The sequence below is a fragment of the Pteronotus mesoamericanus genome, unplaced genomic scaffold, assembly GCF_021234165.1.
Source record: "Pteronotus mesoamericanus isolate MK-2021 breed Mesoamerican mustached bat unplaced genomic scaffold, CSHL_Meso_final scaffold_476, whole genome shotgun sequence".
In the NCBI taxonomy this organism is placed as follows: Eukaryota; Metazoa; Chordata; class Mammalia; order Chiroptera; family Mormoopidae; genus Pteronotus; species Pteronotus mesoamericanus.
In genome coordinates this window covers 29,732-50,777 of record NW_026555318.1, presented here as the reverse complement: position 1 = coordinate 50,777, position 21,046 = coordinate 29,732, and the positions used below count along the sequence as shown (strand labels likewise).

The following is a 21,046-nucleotide window of genomic DNA, read 5'->3' as shown; positions in this document are numbered from 1 at the left end:
GTTTATCTAACAAAATCCTTTAGTAAAACCTGCTTTTACCTTGTTTTAAAAACCTTTTAACTGGTTATGTTTTACAGCAACTAAAAAAAAAGAAAGAAATCATGAAGAGACCATAAATTGTGGTCTAATCTAGTCCTCTGTCCTGCACCAAATAACTTCTTTAACTGTCCTAGACAGATGGTTATCTAGAAAGTTGGACCTTGTTTGTTAAATGATCTGAAAATCAGTTACTTTTTTTCCTAGTAGTTAAATTAGCTGAAAGCTTGCCTTTTTTCTTTATTGTAAATTGTTAAATTATAAAAGTGTAATATGTGCCCATGTTATAAATATAAGTGAAACAATCTAAAAAAGTTAAAATCCCTCCATTGCTCCTTCCTGCATCCACTGTTCCCAGCTCTTTGGGGTAATCAATGTTAACATCTTTATATGTACTTAACCACATTTCCAATGTTCATACAAATATCATATTAGGATCATATTATAAACATTATAGTATGCAGCTTGCTTTTTTTACCCAACAATATATTATGAACATACTTTTCAATGAATAGATAAGAATCCAAGCTCATTTTCTTTTAAAAGCATAGATTGTCCACAGTATAATTGGTATTCTATTATAATTTAACCATCCCTTATTGAAAGATTATTTATAGTTTTTTTTAATTGACATATTAGTTTCAGGTGTATAACATAATGATTCTATATACATACCGCAGTAAATCTAGTTAACATCCATCACCACACATAGTTACAGTTTTTTCAACTGGAAGTTTCTATTTTTTGACCACCTTCCCCGCCCCCCTCCCCCGCCACCTCTAGCAATCACAATGTATTTTCTGTGTGTCTGACTTCCTTTGTTTCATTTATTTTTAATGTTCCACATGTAAATGAAATCATACATTGTCTTTCTCTCTCTGACTTACTTCACTTAGCATAATGCCCTCAAGGTCAAAAGATTTTGGGGTTTTTAAAAAAAATTTATTTTTAAGAAAGGAGAAGGGAGGGAGAAAGAGGGAAACGTCAATGTGTGGTTGCCTCTCGAGCACCCCCTACTGGGGACCTGGCCCACAACCCAGGCATGTGCCCCAGGCATGAGAATTGAACCAGCAACCCTTTGGTTTACGGGCAGGTGCTCAATCCACTGAGCCACACCAGCCAGGGCAATGGTTTTTTGTTTTGTTTCGTTTTAACCACTATAAAATAAACTACAAGGGATAGTTCTTTGTGTATAATTTATGCACTGTTCTGTAGGATGAAGTTTCCCAAAGTGGGATTAATGAGTCACAAGACATGTGATTTTAATACCTAATGAATATTGCCAGATACTCTGCAAAACAGTTTTGGCATGTCACAGAAATATATTATACTAACCTAAATTTTTGACAACATTGAATGTTATGGCTTTTTTTGTTTGGTTTTTTTTTTGGTCATTCTGTTGAGATGACATTTCATTGCCTTAATTTGCATTTGTTTTGACTACTGTTACAGTTTAACACCTTTTCATGTATGTTAGGCATATCTGATTTCTTTTTCTATGAAATTTCTATGCATTTTTGCCCACTCTGCCTGGGTTGTTAATCTTACAATTAGCAGTTTTGCTGATGCTTTTTGTATTGCATATATTAACCTTTTGTCTGTTGAGTTGCAAATATTTTTCCCAGTCCGTTGTTTGTCTTTTGACTTTGTTTATGGTGTTGTTTTTAACCGTATGAAATGTTTACTTTTTATGCCTGTCCTGTCTTTTATGACATACAGGTTTCTGTTACAAACCAGCTTTTTGATATCTTGATCACAGAGTGTGTACATTTCATTTGCAGGTAAAAGTTTCATTTGATCTGAACACTATTCAGATAAAATACCTGGATGAGGAAAATGAAGAGGTAAAGTATATTATGGTACCCATTGCCAGGTACCCAGAAAGGGATCTTATTTCTCAGGACTGATTAGGGACTCAGAAAGTTCAGAATGCTGTTTATCTCATTTGTTTAGTGGTTTAAATGTATTTGATAGTTGAATGTTCTAAACTGACTTGTGATGTTTGAGATGGAGTTGAGAAAAGGGGAAGCAACATGGAAGAAGAAAATTTGAGACACAGCTTTTAAACTATACAGTGACCTTAAGTTTAAATATAACACAAGTTGCCATTTAGTTTATAATAAAAATGATAATGGCCAGTGGTTACATTGTGTCAGTCGAAAACCAATACTATGTTTTAGGTACTTTATTGTCATTGCTATTTACCCATGAGGAAACTGATGCTCAGAGAGGTTAAGTAAGTGCCCAAAGGCACAAAAGCTTGGAAGCACAGTAGAGTAGGGGTTCATTCCATACCCTCAGGTTCCAGAGCCCAGGCTCCTAATTACTATATTATGCTGCTGCCTAGTGTACCTGAAATAAAAAGAGGATAAAGTAGTTAAGCAGTAACGTTTCTTAATTAGTAGTTACAAGTAGTTCATGGTACTGGAAAAGCTAAACCCCTGACCTGAGATTTTGCACGTATCCTGTGAGGCTGGTCCTAGAAACCTCCTCTGAGAGGTTTATAATCCACTTTTGCTTTTTTTTCTTTTGCAGGTATCCATCAATAGTCAAGGTGAGTTAGAAGCCTTCATCAGTTCATGGGCGTATGCATTTCCATATACACTCAATCTTGCAGTATTCATTTTAGAGTAGAATTGAGTATACAATAAGTTGACATTGTAGTCACTCATCCATGGGCATTAAGTTGCATAGCAGATTATTATTTTATAGCAATTTTTTGTATATCGGTAGGTGCCTTTCATTGGAGCCTAAGTACAGCTTCCGTGGGAGGTTCTCTTATATTTAAGATGCTAATTTTCTGAAAATATGCCTCCGGGTTCAACACATATAATTTGTTCTCCTGGTGTTGCGTTTTTCTCTGACTTGGTATATATGTTAATGTCAATTGATAAACAAATGGTATTCCAGGAGCTTATTTATAAGATGATTGTTCAGAGGTTAGACTGCATTTTCCCACAAGAACAGTGTCACAGTTGAAGGTTAGGTTCCCAGGCTAGCCTCCAAAGGCTTATTTTAACCAGCCGAAATAATACTAACACTATTCACGAACTTCCCTGAGTCCTGAGCTTTACTAATCCTAGTGTGAGGGAGCTGGGTAGAGGTTTCATAACTGGGAACCTTCAGTAGCAAAGAGAGAGGGATTTAAACGGGAGAACTAACCTGCAGGGAGCTTCTGTTGCAAGGTGGTAAGAAAGGGGATTTGTCAGCAAAAACATAGTAGCTGTTCATATGTAAGGAATGTAATCTAAGAATTCTTAAAAGTAAGGATTGGCTATACTTAATAGAACCTTTTGGGCTGGTGAAGAAATATCACAGTGTGTGTTTTTTGTCCTTTCAGGAGAGTATGAAGAAGCACTTAAGGTAATGGTTTTTGCATCTTATTTTCAAGTAATTTTTAAAATATTTATGACGAAAACTTGAACCTGAATTCCATTAGCCATGAGGAGAAACTAATAAATACAAACAGAGAAAAACCTATTTTTAGGGAAACTGTAGTGAGTACAGCATACAACTCAGCAAAAGCCAGCTCCTAACACAAAGGCTTTTTTCAGTTATTCTGTCTCATTTCTGGTCTCGGTGGCAGCATTTAAAAATACAATGAACTCTCTGGAATGGTGCTTTCTGGTTGACATTTTTAATCTTCCTTCACTTTGATCCCCATATAGAATGTTGCAGTATAATGTGGGAGAATTTAAGGTATAAAGCATCCAGTTACAAACAATCTCTTGTTTGTCAGTGATGAATTAGAGCATTCCTCAAGGTCACTTCTTCAAGGTGTGCCAGCTGTTCTTTCATTACCGCCTTTGTATTTAAGGTTTTTCTTTAAAGTTTGAATGTCCTTATGAACTTCTAGTCCAAGAGTAAGCTATTTTCCATAATCACTTTTGGTCTAGGGAGAGAAAGGCAAGATTTTTCATTGGGAGTTGGAGTTACCCTTTTTGGTCTCTGGTCAAAATTGCTGTTGTGAGTGCCTCTTGTTTCAGTAGTTTAGCCAGTGTCCTCTCGATTTTCACTCAGAAATCTTATTTACCAGCTGATCTCTTGGTTTCGGGTATTCAGACCCTTCCCTAGATTCTCATAGTCAAGATACCCATTTCTGTTAATAATTTCTCATGCTTCATAATTTTCCCTATGCCCCAATTTCATGTGGTCTTCCTATTTCCTCTGCTTTTAAGCTATTCCAGCATGCTGTTCCCCCTATATACTCCATCAATTTTCCACAACTTTTCCTGGTTTTCTTTTTTGCTATTATCAGAAGCTACAGTATTTTCATTTTAAAAGTCTTCTTGAGATCTTCAAAACTAATACCTTTCCCACAATCACTGTTAGTTTACCTTGCCAGTCAGAAATCTTGGACCCCAGGAGTCTAGAGTTTATAAAAGGCTGTCTTTTTTCAGGAATCTAGACTTTATATATAATAGTACTATTTAATACTTAAGGTCCCATGTTTATTTTTGAACACTTTTCCTTGAGCAATTTTTTTTCTACAAGCTTTTCCACACATTTTACTAAACGTTTCTTGAATTATGGTCTAAAATAGGGTTTGACAAACTATACTTAGTGGGCTGGCCATATATTTTTATAAATAAAGTTTTATTGGAACACAGCCAGGTTCATTACTTTTATATTGTCTGTGGCAGCACTTACAGCAGAGTTGTGATAGGAACTGGCCTGTATGCCTCAAATATTTATTATGTAGTCCTTTAAAAAGTTTGCTTACCCCTGATTTAATTTTTATTGGCCATGGAATGGTGTTTTAAAGTGAAATTTAAGAAGACTAACGTAAAATATTGAAGAATAGCTCTTGTCACTGGGTGACAAGTTGGGGGAGCTAAAACCCCCATGGACTTCTAATTTTTTGGACACTGGAGTACCTTTATTGAACCTCAAATACTCCTTGAAGTACAGTGTTCAAAATAGGATTTTTAAGACGTCCTTCAAAAAGGAGTGACCACTTAAACATGGATTCCAAAATACTATTCTTAGTGGGAAAATAAACTCTCAACTATAGGACATAACTTGAAGTTTCTTGGGTTCTGGTATTCTGGTATTGACTTTTTTGAAAAGCTGAGATTGAAATCCACAAAGGAAGACCTACATAAAAACCAATTAAGCAGAAAAGTAGTAACCCAGTTAATAAAAACATCTCACCTAATAAAGTGCTGCACCGAAAACCTACTTTTGTGTTCTTAATTACAAAACCATTCCTAGTTAACATTCTTGGCAAAGAAACAGCAGGCTGACATGGTATATGTCACTTTATGTAATTAAACATTTCCCAGCATATTTTACCACACCTCTTCTGTTTGAGTGTCATTTTTGTTAATCTTTAAATTTTTCAGTTATAGTTGACATACGTTATTAGTTTCAGGTGTATACCCCAGTGATTAGACATTATATAACTTACTAAGTGATCATCCTGATAAATCTGGCACCATCTGACACCATTATTGACTATGTTCCTTATGCTCTTGTTTACATCCCCATGTACAACGGATTTGTACTTCTTAATCCCTTTACCTTTTCCACCCATCTCCCAAACCCCGCTGCCATCTGGCAACCATCAAAATGTTCTCTCTGTCTACGTTCTGTTTGTTTATTTTGTTTTTTAGATTAAATTATTGATAATGTATTTATTGCCATTTTATTGTTTATATTTTTGCCCATTTTATCTCCTTGTTCTTAAAGAAGACTCTAACATTTCATATAATACCGATTTGGCAATGAACTCTCTAGCTTTTACTTGTCAGAGAAGCTCTTTATCTGTCCTTCGATTCTTTTTTTTTTCCCCCTTGTCAAGCAAATGAATTTATTCAGGAATAACAAAGAATTGCAGTTCTGGACAAAGGGTCTAATGGTGAACCCCACCCAAATCCAGAGGACAAAAGAAGGGACTATTTTCAGGGGTTTTTTTTTAAATAGATTATAGAGAGGGAGAGTGAGGGAAGGGAAAAGGGAGAAGGAGAGTAAAAGAGAAAGAGAAACATCAATTTCTTGTTCCAGTTATTTTTGCATTCATTGGTTGATACTTGTCTGTTCTCTGATGGGGGAACTGGGATCAAACCAGCAACCTTGGTGTATGGGGAAGACACTCCAACCAACAAGATACTGGCCAGGGCAGGACTGTTCTTTTGAATGGGGGCTGTTGTAAACAAAGAATTAATTGGAGGAAACTGGGAGTTGGAAGTGCCACGGCTTTTCATTGGCTGAGCTATAACAGTATCATTGGTCAAGTAGTTGCTGCACAGGAAAAGATCTTCCTTCCTGCTGGAGTAGCAGAGTAGAAAAGCTGCTTCGTTTTTCTTTCTTTCTTGTCTTGGCCATCTTTGGGAATGTTTCATGTGTCTGGAATCTCTCTGCATCCACGCAGGGCTTCAAATATTAACTCATTATTTTTCAAAACTCACATTGTTCTTCAATTCTAAATTTTAACTTTGCTGGATAGGGTAATCTTGGTTGAGTTCCTTGCTTTTCATCACTTTGAATATTTCTTGCCAGTCTCTTCTGACCTGCAAGGTTTCTGTTGAGAAACCAGCTGGCAGTCTTATGGGAACTCTCTTGTAGGTAATTAACTGCTTTTCTCTTGGTGCCTTTTATTTTTAAATCCTCACCTGAGGACTTGGTTATTGATCTAGAGAATGGGGAGGGCAAGAGAAGGAGATGAATAGCAATGTGAGAGAGAAACATCAATTGGTTGCCTTCTCGTATGTTCCCCAACCAGGGACTGAACCTACAACCTGGGCATGTGCCCTGACCAGGAGAAGAACCCACGAACCCACAAACCCACAACCCCTTGGTTTATGGGACATCGTTTAACCAACTGAGCCACACGGGCAAGGGCTCTTGCTGCTTTTAATATTCTGTTTGTCTTTAACCCTTTGCATTTTATTATTTTTTAAGATTTTATTTTTATTTTTTTAAAGCTTTTTAAAAATTTATATTTAGACGAGAAGGGACGGAGAAAGAAAGGGAGAGAAACATCAATGTGTGGTTTCCTCTTGCGCGCTCCCAACTGGGGACCTAGCCCACAACCCAGGCATACGCCCTGACTGGGAATCAAACCAGCAACCCCTTGGTTCACAAGCTGGCGCTTAATCAACTGAGCCACACCAGCCAGCTCTATTTATTTATTTTTTAGAGAGAGGGGAAGGAAGGGAGAGAAACGGCCAGTGTATGGTTGCTTCTCACACACCCCCTACTGGGGACCTGGCCCACCACCTAGGCATGTGCCCTGACTGGGAGTTGAACCTGCAACCCTTTGGTTCGCAAGCTGGCACTCAATCCACTGAGCCATACCAGCCCAGGCTTTTGCATTTTAATTATGTGTCTTGGTGTGGGCCTCTTTGGGTTCTTCTTATTTGGGACTCTTTGTGCTTCCTGGACTTGTATGCCTATTTCCTTCATCAGATTATGGAAGTTTTCTGTCATTTTTTCAAATAGATTTTCATTTTCTTGCACTCTCGCTTCTTCTGACACCCCTATGATGCAAATGTTGGTATGCCTGAATTTGTCCCAGAGGCTCCTTACACTGTGCTGATTTTTTTTTTTTTTTTGGATTCTTTTTTCTTTTTGCTGTTCTGATTGGGTGTTTGTGTTTTTGTTTTTGCTCGCTTATTTCTGAAATCTCTGATTTGATCCTCACCTTCATCTTCTCCACTCTTGATCCCTTATAATGTGTTCTTCATTTCAGTTAATATGTTCTTCTAGAGTTTTGTTCTGTTCTTTCATTTGGGATGTGTTTGTCTCCTCATTTTGGCAGCTTCCTTGTGTTTGTTTCTATGAATTAGGCAGAGCAGCTACATCTCTCAGGCTTAGTAGAGTGGCCTAAGGTAGTAGGTGTTCTGTAGGGTCCAGCGGCACAGCCTCCCTCCCCAAGCAGGGTACTAGAGATGTTCTCCCCTCCCCGTGAAGGCTGTGTGTACCCCCCTCTTGTAGTTGAGCCTTGCTTGCTGTTAGCATGTCAATGGGAGGGATTTACCCCCAGGCCAATCACCTGCAAAGATTGGCTGCAACCACCTACCTGTGACGCAGTGGAGGATCAGTTATGCAGGAGCCCACCCCATAGAGCAGGACTGACTTCAGCAGGACTCTGGGGTCTGCTGAGATCGCCCCTTGAGTTTGTCGCTTGTGGAGGTGGGTGGTGGTGCTTCAGTGTGCTCTAAAGCTGTCCACTGTGTGCACTGGCTCTGGGGTCTCCCAGGAGGTGCAGGCCAAGGTCAGCCACCCCCAGAGCCACCCGGCGTGAACTACAAAGCAATCTTCAGATGGCTGCTACTTGTGCCAGGCTTAAAGGTATCCAAGCTGTGAACTGAGTTCGGCTGCTGTTAGTGCCCAGCCTGGGGTCGGTTCGTGAAAAGTATGGGGCTCACTGACACCAGCTGCAGCTTGTTGAAGAGATTTTAGGAAGACCTGAAGCTTGAGCCAAGACATGCCATTCGTATGTCTAGATGGGCCCAAAAGTTGGGTGGGGCAGGGCAAACAGTGTGAGCCAAATTGTTGGAGTCTGAGATATGACACCTGCCTGCCAGCTCTCTGGGGAGAGGGCTCATCAAAGGAATAACGGCCCCTGCCAGCACTGCTGTCTGGGAGAAACCTGCCTGTCCCCACCAGCTGTTGCCCTCACCCTAAACTATTTAGTTCCTCCTCTTATGTCTCTGGTGCCTTTCAAACTGCTGCCCTAGTGCTGGAGCTCAAAGGGAGTGAGTTAAGTAAGTCCATGTGCTGGCCCTTTAAGAGGAACTACCTGGGACTCCAGAAGCCCTATGTGTCATTTAGCCACAATCTCCACTGGTTTTTACAGCCAGAATTTATGGGGACTTCTCTTCCTGGTTCTGGAACCCTGGGCTGGGGGGCCTGGTGTGGGCCTGGGACCCTTTGCCTTCTCAGTGGGGACCTCTGCTGCTGAGATACCATTCCCAATTTTTATCTCCCACACGTGGGTCGGAGACCAGCCTGTTTTATGTCTTCACCTCTCCTCTCAGTCTCATTGTGGCATCCTTTTCTTTTTCTTTCCTTTTTTTCTTTTTTTTAAGATTTTTATTTATTTTTAGAGAATGGGGAAGGAAAGGAGAAACAGAGGGTGAGAAATACCAGTGTGAGAGAAAAACATTGATTGGTTGTTTCTTGTATGCACCCCAACTAGGGATCAAACCCACTCCCCAGGCAGGTGCCCTGACTGGGAATCAAAGCAGTAACCTTTCACTTTGCAGGGCAACACCCACCAGCTGAGTCATGCTGGTCAGGGCTGGCTGCTTTTTTAATTCCCCAGATTTCAGGCAGTTCCAAATGATGGTGGTTCTGTAGTTTAGTTGTAATTTTGATGTGGTTGTGGGAGTAGGTAAGTATTCCATTTACCTACTCCACCATCCTGACCAGAGGTCCTGTTTAAGTGTCTTTGAATTTTCCTTTGGGAAAGGAGAATCACACAGTTGTTTTTATTTCATAACATATGCTCTCAGATGGCAGTTAAGCAGGGAAACCAACTGCAGATGCAAGTCTATGAAGGCCACCGTGTTGTTGATGAAGCTCCAACCCCAGTTGTAGCAGAGAAACAAGCAGGTGCCAGGGCAGGGAAGAAGCCACTTGCACATTATTCATCACTGGTGAGAGTTTTGGGATCGGACATGAAGACCCCAGAGGACCCTGCAGCACAGGTATGTCTCTACAGTCTTTTTACTTTTTTTTTTTTTTAAGATTTTATTTTTTATTTTTAAAGAGAAGGGAAGGGAGGAAGAGAGGGAGAGAAACATCAAACGGTTGCCTCAAACCCCCTACCGGAGAACCTAACCCACGACCCAGGCTTGTGTTCTGACCAGTCAAACCTTTCGCTTTGCAGAATGTCACCCAGCCAACTAAGCCACACCAGTCAGGGCACTGCAGTTTTTTCACCTTAGTGTTTCATTCTCTCTAGTTTAAGATTTGAGCTCTCCAGAAAGATTGGAAGTTAGGATGACCATCTCGGGCTGACTTCTTTTTTCTTTTAATCCTCACCCGAGGGTTTGTTTATTGATTTCCAAAGAGAGAAACATTGATGTGAGAGAGAAACACTGATCATTTGCCTCTCGCACTCGCGCCCAACTGGGCATCAAACCCGCAGCCTGGGTCTGTGCTCTGACCAGGAATCAAACCGTCAACCTTTTGGTGTACAGGACAATACTCCAACCGAGCCACCTGGCCAGGGCTCTGTCTGACTTTTTGAAATTGGTAACAATGGTAACTTCTGCAGTGGGGTGGCAAACTCCTTCATATTGTCTCTCTCTCTTTTTTTTTTAAACCACGTTTTATTTGACAACAACAACAAAAACCCTCATAATAATACATTTCAGGAAAATTGTTTTAAATACAAATAAAAGATAACTTCCAAGATTTTGGATTGTGTTTTCTTGCGGCAGTTTCCACTTGCTCCACGTGATGCAGACCAGCCTCAAGACAAGCCCCCAGACTGGTTCACAAGCTACCTGGAGACAGTAAGTGTTCCCTATGACTTGGGGTTTAGCAGCAATGTGTGGGATGTGGAAGAAATAGAAAGCCAAACCCAGATGGCTCCTGCCTCTGGTAGCGAATAATTTCCAGTCTAGAGTAGTTCCAGTAAAGAAAGCTCTCAACTTTTGCAATCATGTACCGGAAAAAGAATGCATTTAATTTTTAATTCTAAGGATGTAATGGAGAGGGACAAATCTCTATGCTTGAGAAGGAAGAAGTTGGAAATTTACTCAACAAAAGGATTTCTTGATATTTTCTTGAACTATTTTAGCTGTGGGAGAAATATACCTTCTTTTGCTATGTTTCTGTCCATTCATTCAGTAGATACTAGCAGTTTATTATGTTCTTACATTATACCACAGATGGCGAGGTCTCAGATCTATTTGGTATCTTCATGCCTTTTCTCAGGATTGGAACTGAGGGATTTTCCTACCCCCTGCTCCCAATCTTCTGTTCTGTGTTCTAGTTCAGAGAGCAGGTGGTTAAAGAAACTGTTGAGAAGCTTGAACAGAAATTACATGAGAAGCTTGTCCTCCAGAACCCATCCTTGGGTTCCTGTCCCTCAGAGGTCTCAATGCCTATTTCAGAGGAAACACTGTTTTTGCCAGAAAACCAGTTCAACTGGCATATTTCTTGCAACAGCTGCCAAAGGAGGATCTTTGGTGTGCGCTACCAGTGCAGGTAAGCAGTAATTTTGGGAATGAATAGCTATTAGTAGACCACAGAGCAGGCCTTCCTGGCATTATGGGTAGGTAACGGGAAATTGCATGTACTCTTATCTGTGAGCATCAGATATAGCAGGTCTGGATTGGAGACAAGCTATTCTTCACCCACAAGAAAAAATAACTGTCCAGACCAGCATGGCTTAGTTGGTTGGAACATCGTCCCATTACCAAAAGGTCGCCAGTTCAATTCCTGGTCAGGGCACATGCCTGGGTTGCGGGCATGATCCCCGGTTGGGACATGTGCAGGAGGCAGCCAGTCGATGTTTCTTTGTCACATCGATGGTTTTTTCTCTCTCCCTCTTCCCCTTTCTCCCAAATGAGAATAAAATAAACTTTAAAAAGGAAAGGAAGAGTAACTATTTGAATAACTATTCAGGCTGTTGGGTTCAGATACACTTTTGAATTAACAGCCTCAGATAAAATTATGTTCCCCAAAACAAAATTAGGTCACCAAAAATTGTCTGCCTGTTCTAAATACTTTCATACCTTGTTTCCTCTCATAGATTGTCCTTTGACATAGATATAGGTTAAATGTTACTGTACTCATTTTATTAATGAAGAAGATTGAGACATGGCATGTTTGAGTGGCCTAGCTGGTAATAGAGCAAATATGGAAATCTTGTCTCATATTTCCCTACCTCAGGTACTTCCCACTGAGCCATTTCTTCTCCCCATAGCCTATGCCCATCTTACAATATCTGTGAAGATTGTGAATCGGGTCCATATGCCCATGACTCCAACCATGTCCTGCTGAAGTTGCGGAGACCTGTTGTGGGTTCCTCTGAACCATTCTCTCACTCAAGGTTCTCTACTCCTCGTCTTCCTGCTGCCCTGGAACAGGCCAGGTGAACCAAGTATACATAGGGTGCATGTTCTCTGTCTGGCCCTCTTGGTTCTAGTGACAGGCTGTGAATCACAAAACTACAAATAGTCTACTTATTTGCTGCCCGTTTCTAGTTGATGTGCAATGATTGGGACAGTTATCCAAAGCTAATGAAATGAGAACTGTAGAAAGAGGTTAAGAAACTGAACTGTATACCTGAAACCTATATAATTTTACTGACCAATGTCAACTGTTTCTTAATTTTCTTTGTCACATCGATGGTTTTTTCTCTCTCCCTCTTCCCCTTTCTCCCAAATGAGAATAAAATAAACTTTAAAAAGGAAAGGAAGAGTAACTATTTCTTTTTGCAATTAAGAAAAAGAAAAACTAAACTAGAAGTGGACTCTGATAGAGACTTCAGGTGGCTCAAAATAGCTTCAGGATTTGTGAGGTTTGTTTTTAATACTGTCCTTTTTTTTTAATCTCACAGGCTCCAGAAACAAGTTGACAAAAACTTTCTTAAAGCAGAAAAGCAAAGGTTGCGAGCTGAGAAGAAACAGCGTAAAGCAGAGGTCAAGGAACTTAAAAAGCAGCTGAAACTCCGCAGGAAGATTCATCTGTGGAATTCCATCCATGGACTCCAGAGCCCCAAGTCTCCCTTGGGCCGACCTGAAAGCCTCCTGCAGTCTAACACCCTCATGTAAGCCCAGGGCCAGGGTGGGTGCCAAGACTTGAGGTCCAGCCCTCGAAGACTGGAACTTCAGCCAACTTCTGTGATATTTACTTGCAGATTAACACCCAAACTCTTAAAATTCCCCATTATCTGATCCTAACATTTATTTTGACACTTCCTTTGTTCCTTCTCCAGAAAGACAGAAACCAATAAGGTTCAGAACTGGTGGTGTGACCTCTTTTCACTGCAGGCAGTCTGGAAGGAGTAAATACTTTAAGCCTGATTCTTTGGTGGTTTTATTTATAGACTCTTTTAGTTATTCTCATCATAGCTTTTTAGCTCAGAAGTCAGATCTGTCTTCTGTTTATAAAAAATGTTATCAGTATTATAAGTCAAATGCATTAGTACATCCTCAGGAGTCAGAGTCTCAGACTACAGTGTTGGTTACTTAGAAGCCATCACACCCAACAGCAGGTGACTGAGTGTCTGAATTTCTGTGCAGGCTCCCTTTGCAGCCCTGTGCCCCAGCCATACCAACCCTTAGTGCAGCATTTGTGGATGAGAATTTGCCTGATGGGACTCACCTTCAGCCAGGAACCAAGTTTATCAAACACTGGAGGATGAAAAATACAGGAAATGTAAAGTGGAGTACAGACACAAAGGTATTTTTCCCACAGAAATGTAAAGATGAAGTGTGATTTGAAGTGACAGAGTGTTCAGCTGACAAGCTTGCTTTTTTTCTCCTGTCACTGTTCATTTCAGCTCAAGTTCATGTGGGGAAACCTAACTATGGCTTCAACAGAAAAGAAGGATGTTTTGGTTCCCTGCCTGAAGGCTGGCCATGTAGGAATTGTGTCTGTGGAGTTCATTGCCCCAGCCTTGGAGGGAACATACACTTCCCATTGGCGTCTTTCTCACAAAGGCCAGCAGTTTGGACCTCGGGTCTGGTGCAGTATCATAGTGGATCCTTTCTGCTCCACAGAGAGCTCTGATAACATTGAAAAGGGCGTGATCAACCCAAGCAAAACTGATGATCTCACCTGCCAGGAAGAGGTGAGCATTGGAAGGGGTGACCAGAACTAAAAGAGCCCACTCACAGTGGTCTGTCTTTCAGAAACCTGGAAAGGCTGGCTTCCCCCCACCCTGCCCCCAACATGCTTGTGTTGGGTCTAGTCCTCGGGGGCTTTGCCTGTGTATCCTTAAGATCTGGTGCTGACGCCCCCACTACTTTGTATCTCTTTGTAGTGATGCATTGCCAACCTCTTTGCTGTGCTAGGGAAGGCAGGGCTGCCTGGCTGGCCTGTGGAACTGCTGGACCGATGGCTTTGCTCCTAAACATTCATCTCTTCTGAGTGTCCCTTGTGTGTGTTCCCTAAATACTAATGAAGCCTTGCCCTAGTTGTTAGTGCAGTTTTTTTTGTTTTTGTTTTTGTTTTTTTAAGGCAATTTCCCTGTATTAGTTGGGCACTTTTTTTAGAGTGTTTACTGTTTAAATTTAGTTACCCAGTGTTAGTGTCCTAGTTTTGACTGTTGTTACTATGGTTGATCTAAGTTGTCATTGTGGGAAGCTAGGTGAAAGGGAGTCATAAGTGAACCCTGTACTATTTTTGCAACTTTTCTATTAAGTCTAAAATTACATCAGAACAAATTTAAAACATGAGATGTCATGTTGTTTGTGAGCTTGCCTTTTTGAGTTCTGTTGAAGGGCCTAAAATTTGTCCCAATGGTTTTTTGTTTTTTTTTTTTTCTGTAGGAAGCTTTTCTTCTGGCTAAAGAAGAAATTCAGCTAGGTGAGGCATCTGAGCAGACAGAAGGGAAAGGAACCTGCATCTCCCAGAAGACAAAAAATGTTGCCAGTGAGAGGGAGCTCTACATCCCATCTGTGGACCTTTTAACTGCCCAGGTGGAAGACTGAACACTTTGAGGGGCAAGGGACAGAAATATTGGGGAAAGAGTTCTTAATTTGTTGAAGAGAAGGTGGTATAATCATAGATGGTGCCCAGAAATTTAGAGATATGCTCACTGTGATTCTATCAGATGCATTGAATGGCAAGGAGATATGTAGAAACAAGTTTTTAAACAATGTTTGTTCTTCCAATTGGGAGCTCAGTCTTGTGCTTCATCAGAACTTCCCTTTAGCTGCCTCTTCATTTCTGCCTCTGGGTTCTCCTTCACGCACACTGCCTTTTCTCTCCCCTGCTATTTGGTTATTTGAACATCTTAATTCCCATTGAACTCCTCTTCTTTGTTTTCACTTGACTAAGGTAACACATGAATTTGAACAAAATTTAGCCTAGGATAATGTTTAGTCTAGGATAATGTGCAGCTCAATGGTCTGCAAGTCCCATGAAGACAAAACATGGCTCCAGTGTGTACCACCTAACATTGCCCATTTTTCCCCCAGGATCTGCTGTCCTTTGAGCTGTTGGATATAAACATTGTCCAAGAGTTGGAGAGAGTGCCCCACAACACTCCTGTGGGTAAGGATGTCACTCAATCCACCTTGTTTATTTTATTAACAGGCGCAAAGGAACCATAGCCAAGACTCTGGGTACTGTTTTATTCTGAGTAAACAGATGGCAAAGAGTACTCACCCGATGTGATGTTAAAACCACACCCATGTGTCCATTTTCCCTTTTTTCCCTGTTGTCTCTCAGGCAACACTTCAGGTTTGTGTAAGGCCTCTCCACCATGGTTCTGTCTTAGACATGGCCTTCTGGACCAAACAGTTGTTTATGATCCTTCCTGCATTAAATCACATGTCTGAGATACTCACCTAATAGTCTGGAGAAATTCTTTGCAACGGGCCTTGAAGCATGCCTGGATCTATTTTAGCCCTCTAGGAAGCAAGAAACCTATGAGCTGCTGCTCCTGGACACTGACTTTTGATGATGTGATGCTTTTTCTTGGTTGATGGTTCTCCTGTCTTCATTCTCCAGATATGACTCCCTGCATGTCTCCTCTGCCACATGACAGTCCTTTAATAGAGAAACCAGGCTTGGGACAGATACAGGAAGAGAGTGAAGGGGCAGGATTTAAAGCACTCTCTGGTAAGGGGTTAAATATTTGTAAAGCATTTGCATCCTCCCCTTCCATACCACACCCTGTTTTTACACAGACTGGTGCCCCCTCCACCCCCCGCAACTAACCTTACCTTAGTGTGTAAATGGGTTTTCTGTAGCGTCTCATTTTTTAAAGTCTCCTCACCTTGACATGGCACAGATAGCAGCTATTCCTTGACATAGTATCAACATGGGTACAGGACTGGTGAAAGGTTCTCAACACTTTAAACGCCAAGCATAGACAAGGTTCATGTCTTCCAGGTTCCACGGCGTCAGTGAAGAGGAGGGCTGACAATACTACTTTAGTAGAGGAGGCAGAAGATGACCTGAGCGGGACCCAGTTTGTATGTGAAACTGTAATCCGATCCCTTACCTTGGATGCTGCCCCAGATCACACCCCACCTTGCAGACAGAAGTCCCTGCAGAGTGAGTGTCTTGAATTCCCACACCAGGAGGGTGGTACCTGAATTGTGATGGTCGGGCCTGAATAGGTAGTAGTCAGGTCTGACCACAAATAGGTGTCTTTACTGAGAGTGGATCTTTCTTACAATTCAGATCATAGTTGTTTCTCTAGATTTTACATACTGTACCTGGCCGTTTTAGATTCAGGAGCAAAGCAGCCACTATAACTCATTTCTGTACTTACTCAGGGGCAGAATAACACCTGCAGGCCACAGGAACAGCAACGAGTTGTGCTGCCTGGCTCTGCAGTAAGGCGTCTTCCTGTAAACTGACAGAGCTTCTTAGTAGAGTCCTCCATGGGCAGCTGGATTGTCTCCTTTCTCCAATGGTGGCAGTCCAGGAAATAGTGGGCAGGAGCAAGAGTACAGAAATAAGTTTCTCCAAGTTAAATTCTGCTATAAGAAATTTCTTTATAACAGAAGTTTCTAGATACCAGATACGTAGAACCAATACCGCATATTTCAAGAACTATACAAAAACTCAAATCCTAGTACATCAAAATAATATGGGAAAATCTCTTGTGTTTATTATAATGAAATTTGACCTATAACTTTAAATATTATTTGTTTCACTTTTGTTTAAAATACATGCATAACAAAAAAGTTCTGGAAGGACTTAAAATGTTCACAGGAGTTATCTCTAGGATTATAGGTACTTTTCTTCCCCTTCATCCATGTTTTGCCAGTTTTCTGCCATGGCTACTCATTAATTTGCAAAGAGGGAGAAAGTAGGCCTAGAGTCCTACAATACTCACCACCTAACACCTTCTCTTTTTATAGCACTGCAAGCTAGCGTGTCAGTTTTGACCCCTGTGTCAGTATATTAAACATTACGTGAAGAGGAAAAGGGATGGGGCCTCCCTGTTTTAAGAATCATAGCACTTCTCAGAAGCCTGGTTGCTTCTGCTTACCGTGTTTTTGTGAGCTTCATTTCTATCCAGCTTTACATAGGCTTCAGACTTAGATATGGCCATGATACGGTTCCAACAGCAACCCTTCCCTCTGAACCGTCCCTCTCTTCTGGCTTTTATAATTGTAGCTCATGACCCACAAGGCTTTACCAGGTAAGGGTAGCTCCAGGGGCTGCTTTTAGCTTATGCCTTAATATTGGTTGCTTTCATCCTTTAGTGAAATTTGCCTCACCCGAAGAGGGACCTCTTGGAGATGAGAGAGAGGAGATGGTCCGTGTCACTGAGGAAGAAGCTGTTGTGGAGGAGGAGGAAGATGAGCTCAAAGACGAAGTTCAGAGTCAGTCCTCTGCCTCTTCGGAGGACTACATCATCATCCTGCCTGAGTGCTTTGATACCAGCCGCCCCCTAGGGGACTCCATGTACAGCTCTGCGCTCTCGCAGCCAGGCCTGGAGCGAGGTGCTGAAGGCGATCCTGGGGTTGAGGCTGGGCAGGAACCAGTCGAGGCTGGGGAAAGACCCCCTGGAGGGGAGAACCAGCCGCAGGGGCACAGCATCAATGACATCCTCATGACCTCACAGACTCTGGACACAGTGCCCCTAACCCCAGAGGTGGTGGGGCCTCCACCACAACTGCCCAGGTACCATCTACACCCCCCTCAGCTGGGCTGTTCTTCAGAGGTGAAATAAAGAGAGAGGAATCAATTTGATCTCAAAACCTGTTTTATTTCCGCCCCCCCAGCATGGAAAGAGACTGTTTCCCATAGTAAAGTCTGAATTTAGATGAATAAAAGTTGTACTTCCTAGTATTTGTGGATTCTGGATTCAAAGAAATACTTGTTTTAGTTAATCTTAATTATCTGAGTATCATCTATCTACATGTTTTGATCATTGAAAGCCAATTTTAAACACAAACATCCCTGGACCTTCCCTACCTATTCTATTGACTCATGGGCAAAGGCAGCAGAAACTCAACTCTTATTAACCAAATAAAGTATAATTAGGCAGTTTGATCTGTTAGGGAAAGAAAGAGTATACTGTAAAACCAGAGAGAAGTTATTTCTAATTCTCTACTGGATTCTGTGTCATTGCTTTCTCATAGGATGGAAAATAGTAGAGCCTTGACTATAGTTTAAACCATTCTCCCAGGGAGCTGTTTCCCTTTATCAGCACCAGCTAATGTATGGGGAAGTGAGTAGACTACAGCCCGTCTTAACTGTGGCTGAAGAGGAAACCAGGAGAATGAGCCCTTCTCACCTGATCCCTAAATACAGACATGTGATCTGGACCAGAAATGTGAAGCTTCTGTAAAGAATTTGGCACTACTGTGCTTTGTGTACTGTATCCCTACCATTACCACAGGTGCCTTTTCAACTTACTTTCAATATTGTGTCTTTCTGAAGGAGCCCTCCTTGTGCACAGCTTCATGGCTCCCCAGGAGTGGATTTACCAGTTACCATACCAGAAGTTTCTTCAGTCCCTGATCAGATCAGAGGAGGTAATGACCAGCCTGAGCTGTATCTCTTTTGCTCCTTTCTAATGGAAACCAGGTAATAGGCACTCTGTATTTGTGATTCTGGGCAGTTTTTAGAAACTTGCCCTTTCACTCTTTCTGTGCTCCTCTAGCTTAATATTTATTAAATGAGACCTCATAAAGGTTGGCATTGTGCTGCAGTAGAAAGAACACAGGCTTTAGAGCCAGACCAGTCTAGGTTCTAGCCCTAGATCCACATTTCCTCACTGTGTGACCTTACAGTGGTTTGGCAGGTTTGTAAGGCCTGCAGGTCTGTTTCCTTACCTACAAAATAAGGAAATAGAACTCCTTGAAATTGTGGGTAGACCCTCAGAAGTCACTCTCCACTCTTCCTCAAAACAACAAAAAAGTAGTTAAAAACTCATAAACCAGTATGATAGGGTTATAGAATTCTTCTGATTAAATAAACGGTCACCTTGCATTGCATTCTGGACAGTGTCTCCTTATCCCTTAAACCACCTGGGAATTTTCCCAAATATTTAAAAAAAAAATAAAAGGCATTAAGCACTGTGATCGGATTGCCACCTGCCTCAGTGATAGCCTTGCTAAAAGGTAGGAAACACTAGGCACTGTGGATGCTGCTTCTAACCAACAGCTCTTTTGCTTTTAGAGCCCAGAGGCTCATCAGGACTTGTAAACAGCAGACAGAAGAGCTATGACCACTCAAGGTAACTGGACCTTGTGCAGCCTTTCAGAAGCAAGTGGATATCCTAGTGTTGCTTCTGCATAAACAGCCTCTTGGAGCATGTGCCACTCCAGAGAGCAAAGAAGGAGGGCCATCATTCCTTCTTGTGCTTCTTCCTCCTAGAGCTTGTGAGCAACAGAGAACAGAGGGCTAAAGTCAATGTTCAGGAGTGCTCACATTCCACACCAGAAAGGAGTGCTCGCAAATGCAGCTTGCCCTTAGTCCCAGAGGAGAAGGCAGGAAGGTCAAGCCCAATGTGCATCTTAGTAACTTTTCCTTAGACATATCGGCCTCTCTGCTCCCAATCATCTCAGAGCCTTGTCAGGGTGGGCCCCTCCCTACGGGGTCCAGAAACATCACATTTCCTTTGAGAGGTGTGTCCTCCGAGATGATAATTGAGCAGACAGATTGCCAATACCCTGCTGTGCCCGTGACCACACTGATTTTCATCTGGGCCTGAAAGCTGGCACGCTAACCAAAGTGGTGTGTTTTCTGCAGTGCCTGTATCTCGCAGCAGTAGAACTGGGCCCTATGTTAAGCCAAGATTGGTAGCTACAAAATTGATATGAAAACAGTTACATTCTTTTTATAGAACTGATTTTTTCTAAAGGAAATCTCATTTTCTTTTAAGTGGTAGCGCTTAGACTCTTTTGTAGGAAGATAACAGTTTGTGTTTCTTTAGGGAGATAATATAGTTTTCCTCCACAGGCACCACCATCATGGGAACAGCATTGCTGGAGGACTGGTGAAGGGGGCTTTGTCAGTTGCTGCCTCTGCATATAAGGCCTTGTTTGCCGGACCACCAGTCACTGCACAGGTCAGAGCATGTTTTATTCTCCCGAACCATATCCACGTCATCAGTGAAGACAGTGTCATCTGTCTGCGTTGGAGAGTAGCATGGCATTGTATGAAGCACAAGCTTTAGGTTTAGTCTTTGGTTGACAGTTCACTACTTTTGCTGTAGGACTTTGGCCAAGTTTCTTAAGGGAGGAAAGGAAAATAATGTTTGTTGAGGAGCTATTATGTGTAGCGAGCTCTTGAAGTGCTGGCACTACCAGATGAATAAGACCCCAGTCCTGCCCATAGACAGTGGGAAACAAGTGAAGTCAACAGATGTTTACAGCAGAGTGTGAGATACTGTGTTGACATTCTTGACAGCTGGAACACCTTAGCCTGGCGTGGGTCCCTGGGCCAGACCAGGGAAGACTTCCTGGTAGATGGTGCCTGAAGTAAGTTTTAAAGGACAAAATAAGTGTTTGCCAGGAAAGAGAAATAGGAAGGGCATTGTAGGCTGAGAGCGGCTAGTAAAAAGACTTGGAAGTGTGAGTCTGGAAGGTGAATTTGGGCTAAGACAAGTAAGAAAAGACCTTAGCTAGGCAAGCCGGTGCTGTGTTAAGTGGTTTGGAGTTTATTTTAACACTAGTGGGAGGAGCTATTGAAGGGTTTTAGGGAAGTAATTAACATGATCAGATTTGTTCATTGTAAAGTTATTTTAGTGTGGAGGCTGGTGGAGCTGGGAAGTCTATTTGAGAATCTATGTGTAGAAAGATAGGAAAGAAACAAATGGCAGAACTTGGAGACGATGATTAAATGGCTAGAAGTCAAGGATAAATCCCCAAGTTTCCATTTAGGCAATCAGTAGTATCATTCATTA

The 21,046-nt window shown here is 41.7% G+C and overlaps 1 protein-coding gene across 4 annotated transcripts in view; it reads left to right on the top strand.

The window, feature by feature from the left end:
* NBR1 (NBR1 autophagy cargo receptor) overlaps window positions 1-21,046 on the top strand; it is a 29,751-nt gene that overhangs the window by 5,335 nt on the left and 3,370 nt on the right. For 2 of the 4 annotated variants that reach the window (XM_054593636.1, XM_054593635.1), the window contains exons 4-21: window positions 1,818-1,880; window positions 2,572-2,590; window positions 3,377-3,399; window positions 9,498-9,692; window positions 10,431-10,505; window positions 10,988-11,202; window positions 11,924-12,091; window positions 12,560-12,769; window positions 13,245-13,404; window positions 13,505-13,795; window positions 14,496-14,645; window positions 15,147-15,222; window positions 15,682-15,792; window positions 16,066-16,230; window positions 17,394-17,814; window positions 18,577-18,671; window positions 19,318-19,375; window positions 20,101-20,209. In XM_054593636.1, coding sequence (XP_054449611.1) covers window positions 1,818-1,880; window positions 2,572-2,590; window positions 3,377-3,399; window positions 9,498-9,692; window positions 10,431-10,505; window positions 10,988-11,202; window positions 11,924-12,091; window positions 12,560-12,769; window positions 13,245-13,404; window positions 13,505-13,795; window positions 14,496-14,645; window positions 15,147-15,222; window positions 15,682-15,792; window positions 16,066-16,230; window positions 17,394-17,814; window positions 18,577-18,671; window positions 19,318-19,375; window positions 20,101-20,209 — 2,604 coding nt within the window. The remainder of the gene's footprint in view (window positions 1-1,817; window positions 1,881-2,571; window positions 2,591-3,376; window positions 3,400-9,497; window positions 9,693-10,430; window positions 10,506-10,987; window positions 11,203-11,923; window positions 12,092-12,559; window positions 12,770-13,244; window positions 13,405-13,504; window positions 13,796-14,495; window positions 14,646-15,146; window positions 15,223-15,681; window positions 15,793-16,065; window positions 16,231-17,393; window positions 17,815-18,576; window positions 18,672-19,317; window positions 19,376-20,100; window positions 20,210-21,046) is intronic. The other 2 variants (XM_054593637.1, XM_054593638.1) reach the window with 2 other exon arrangements.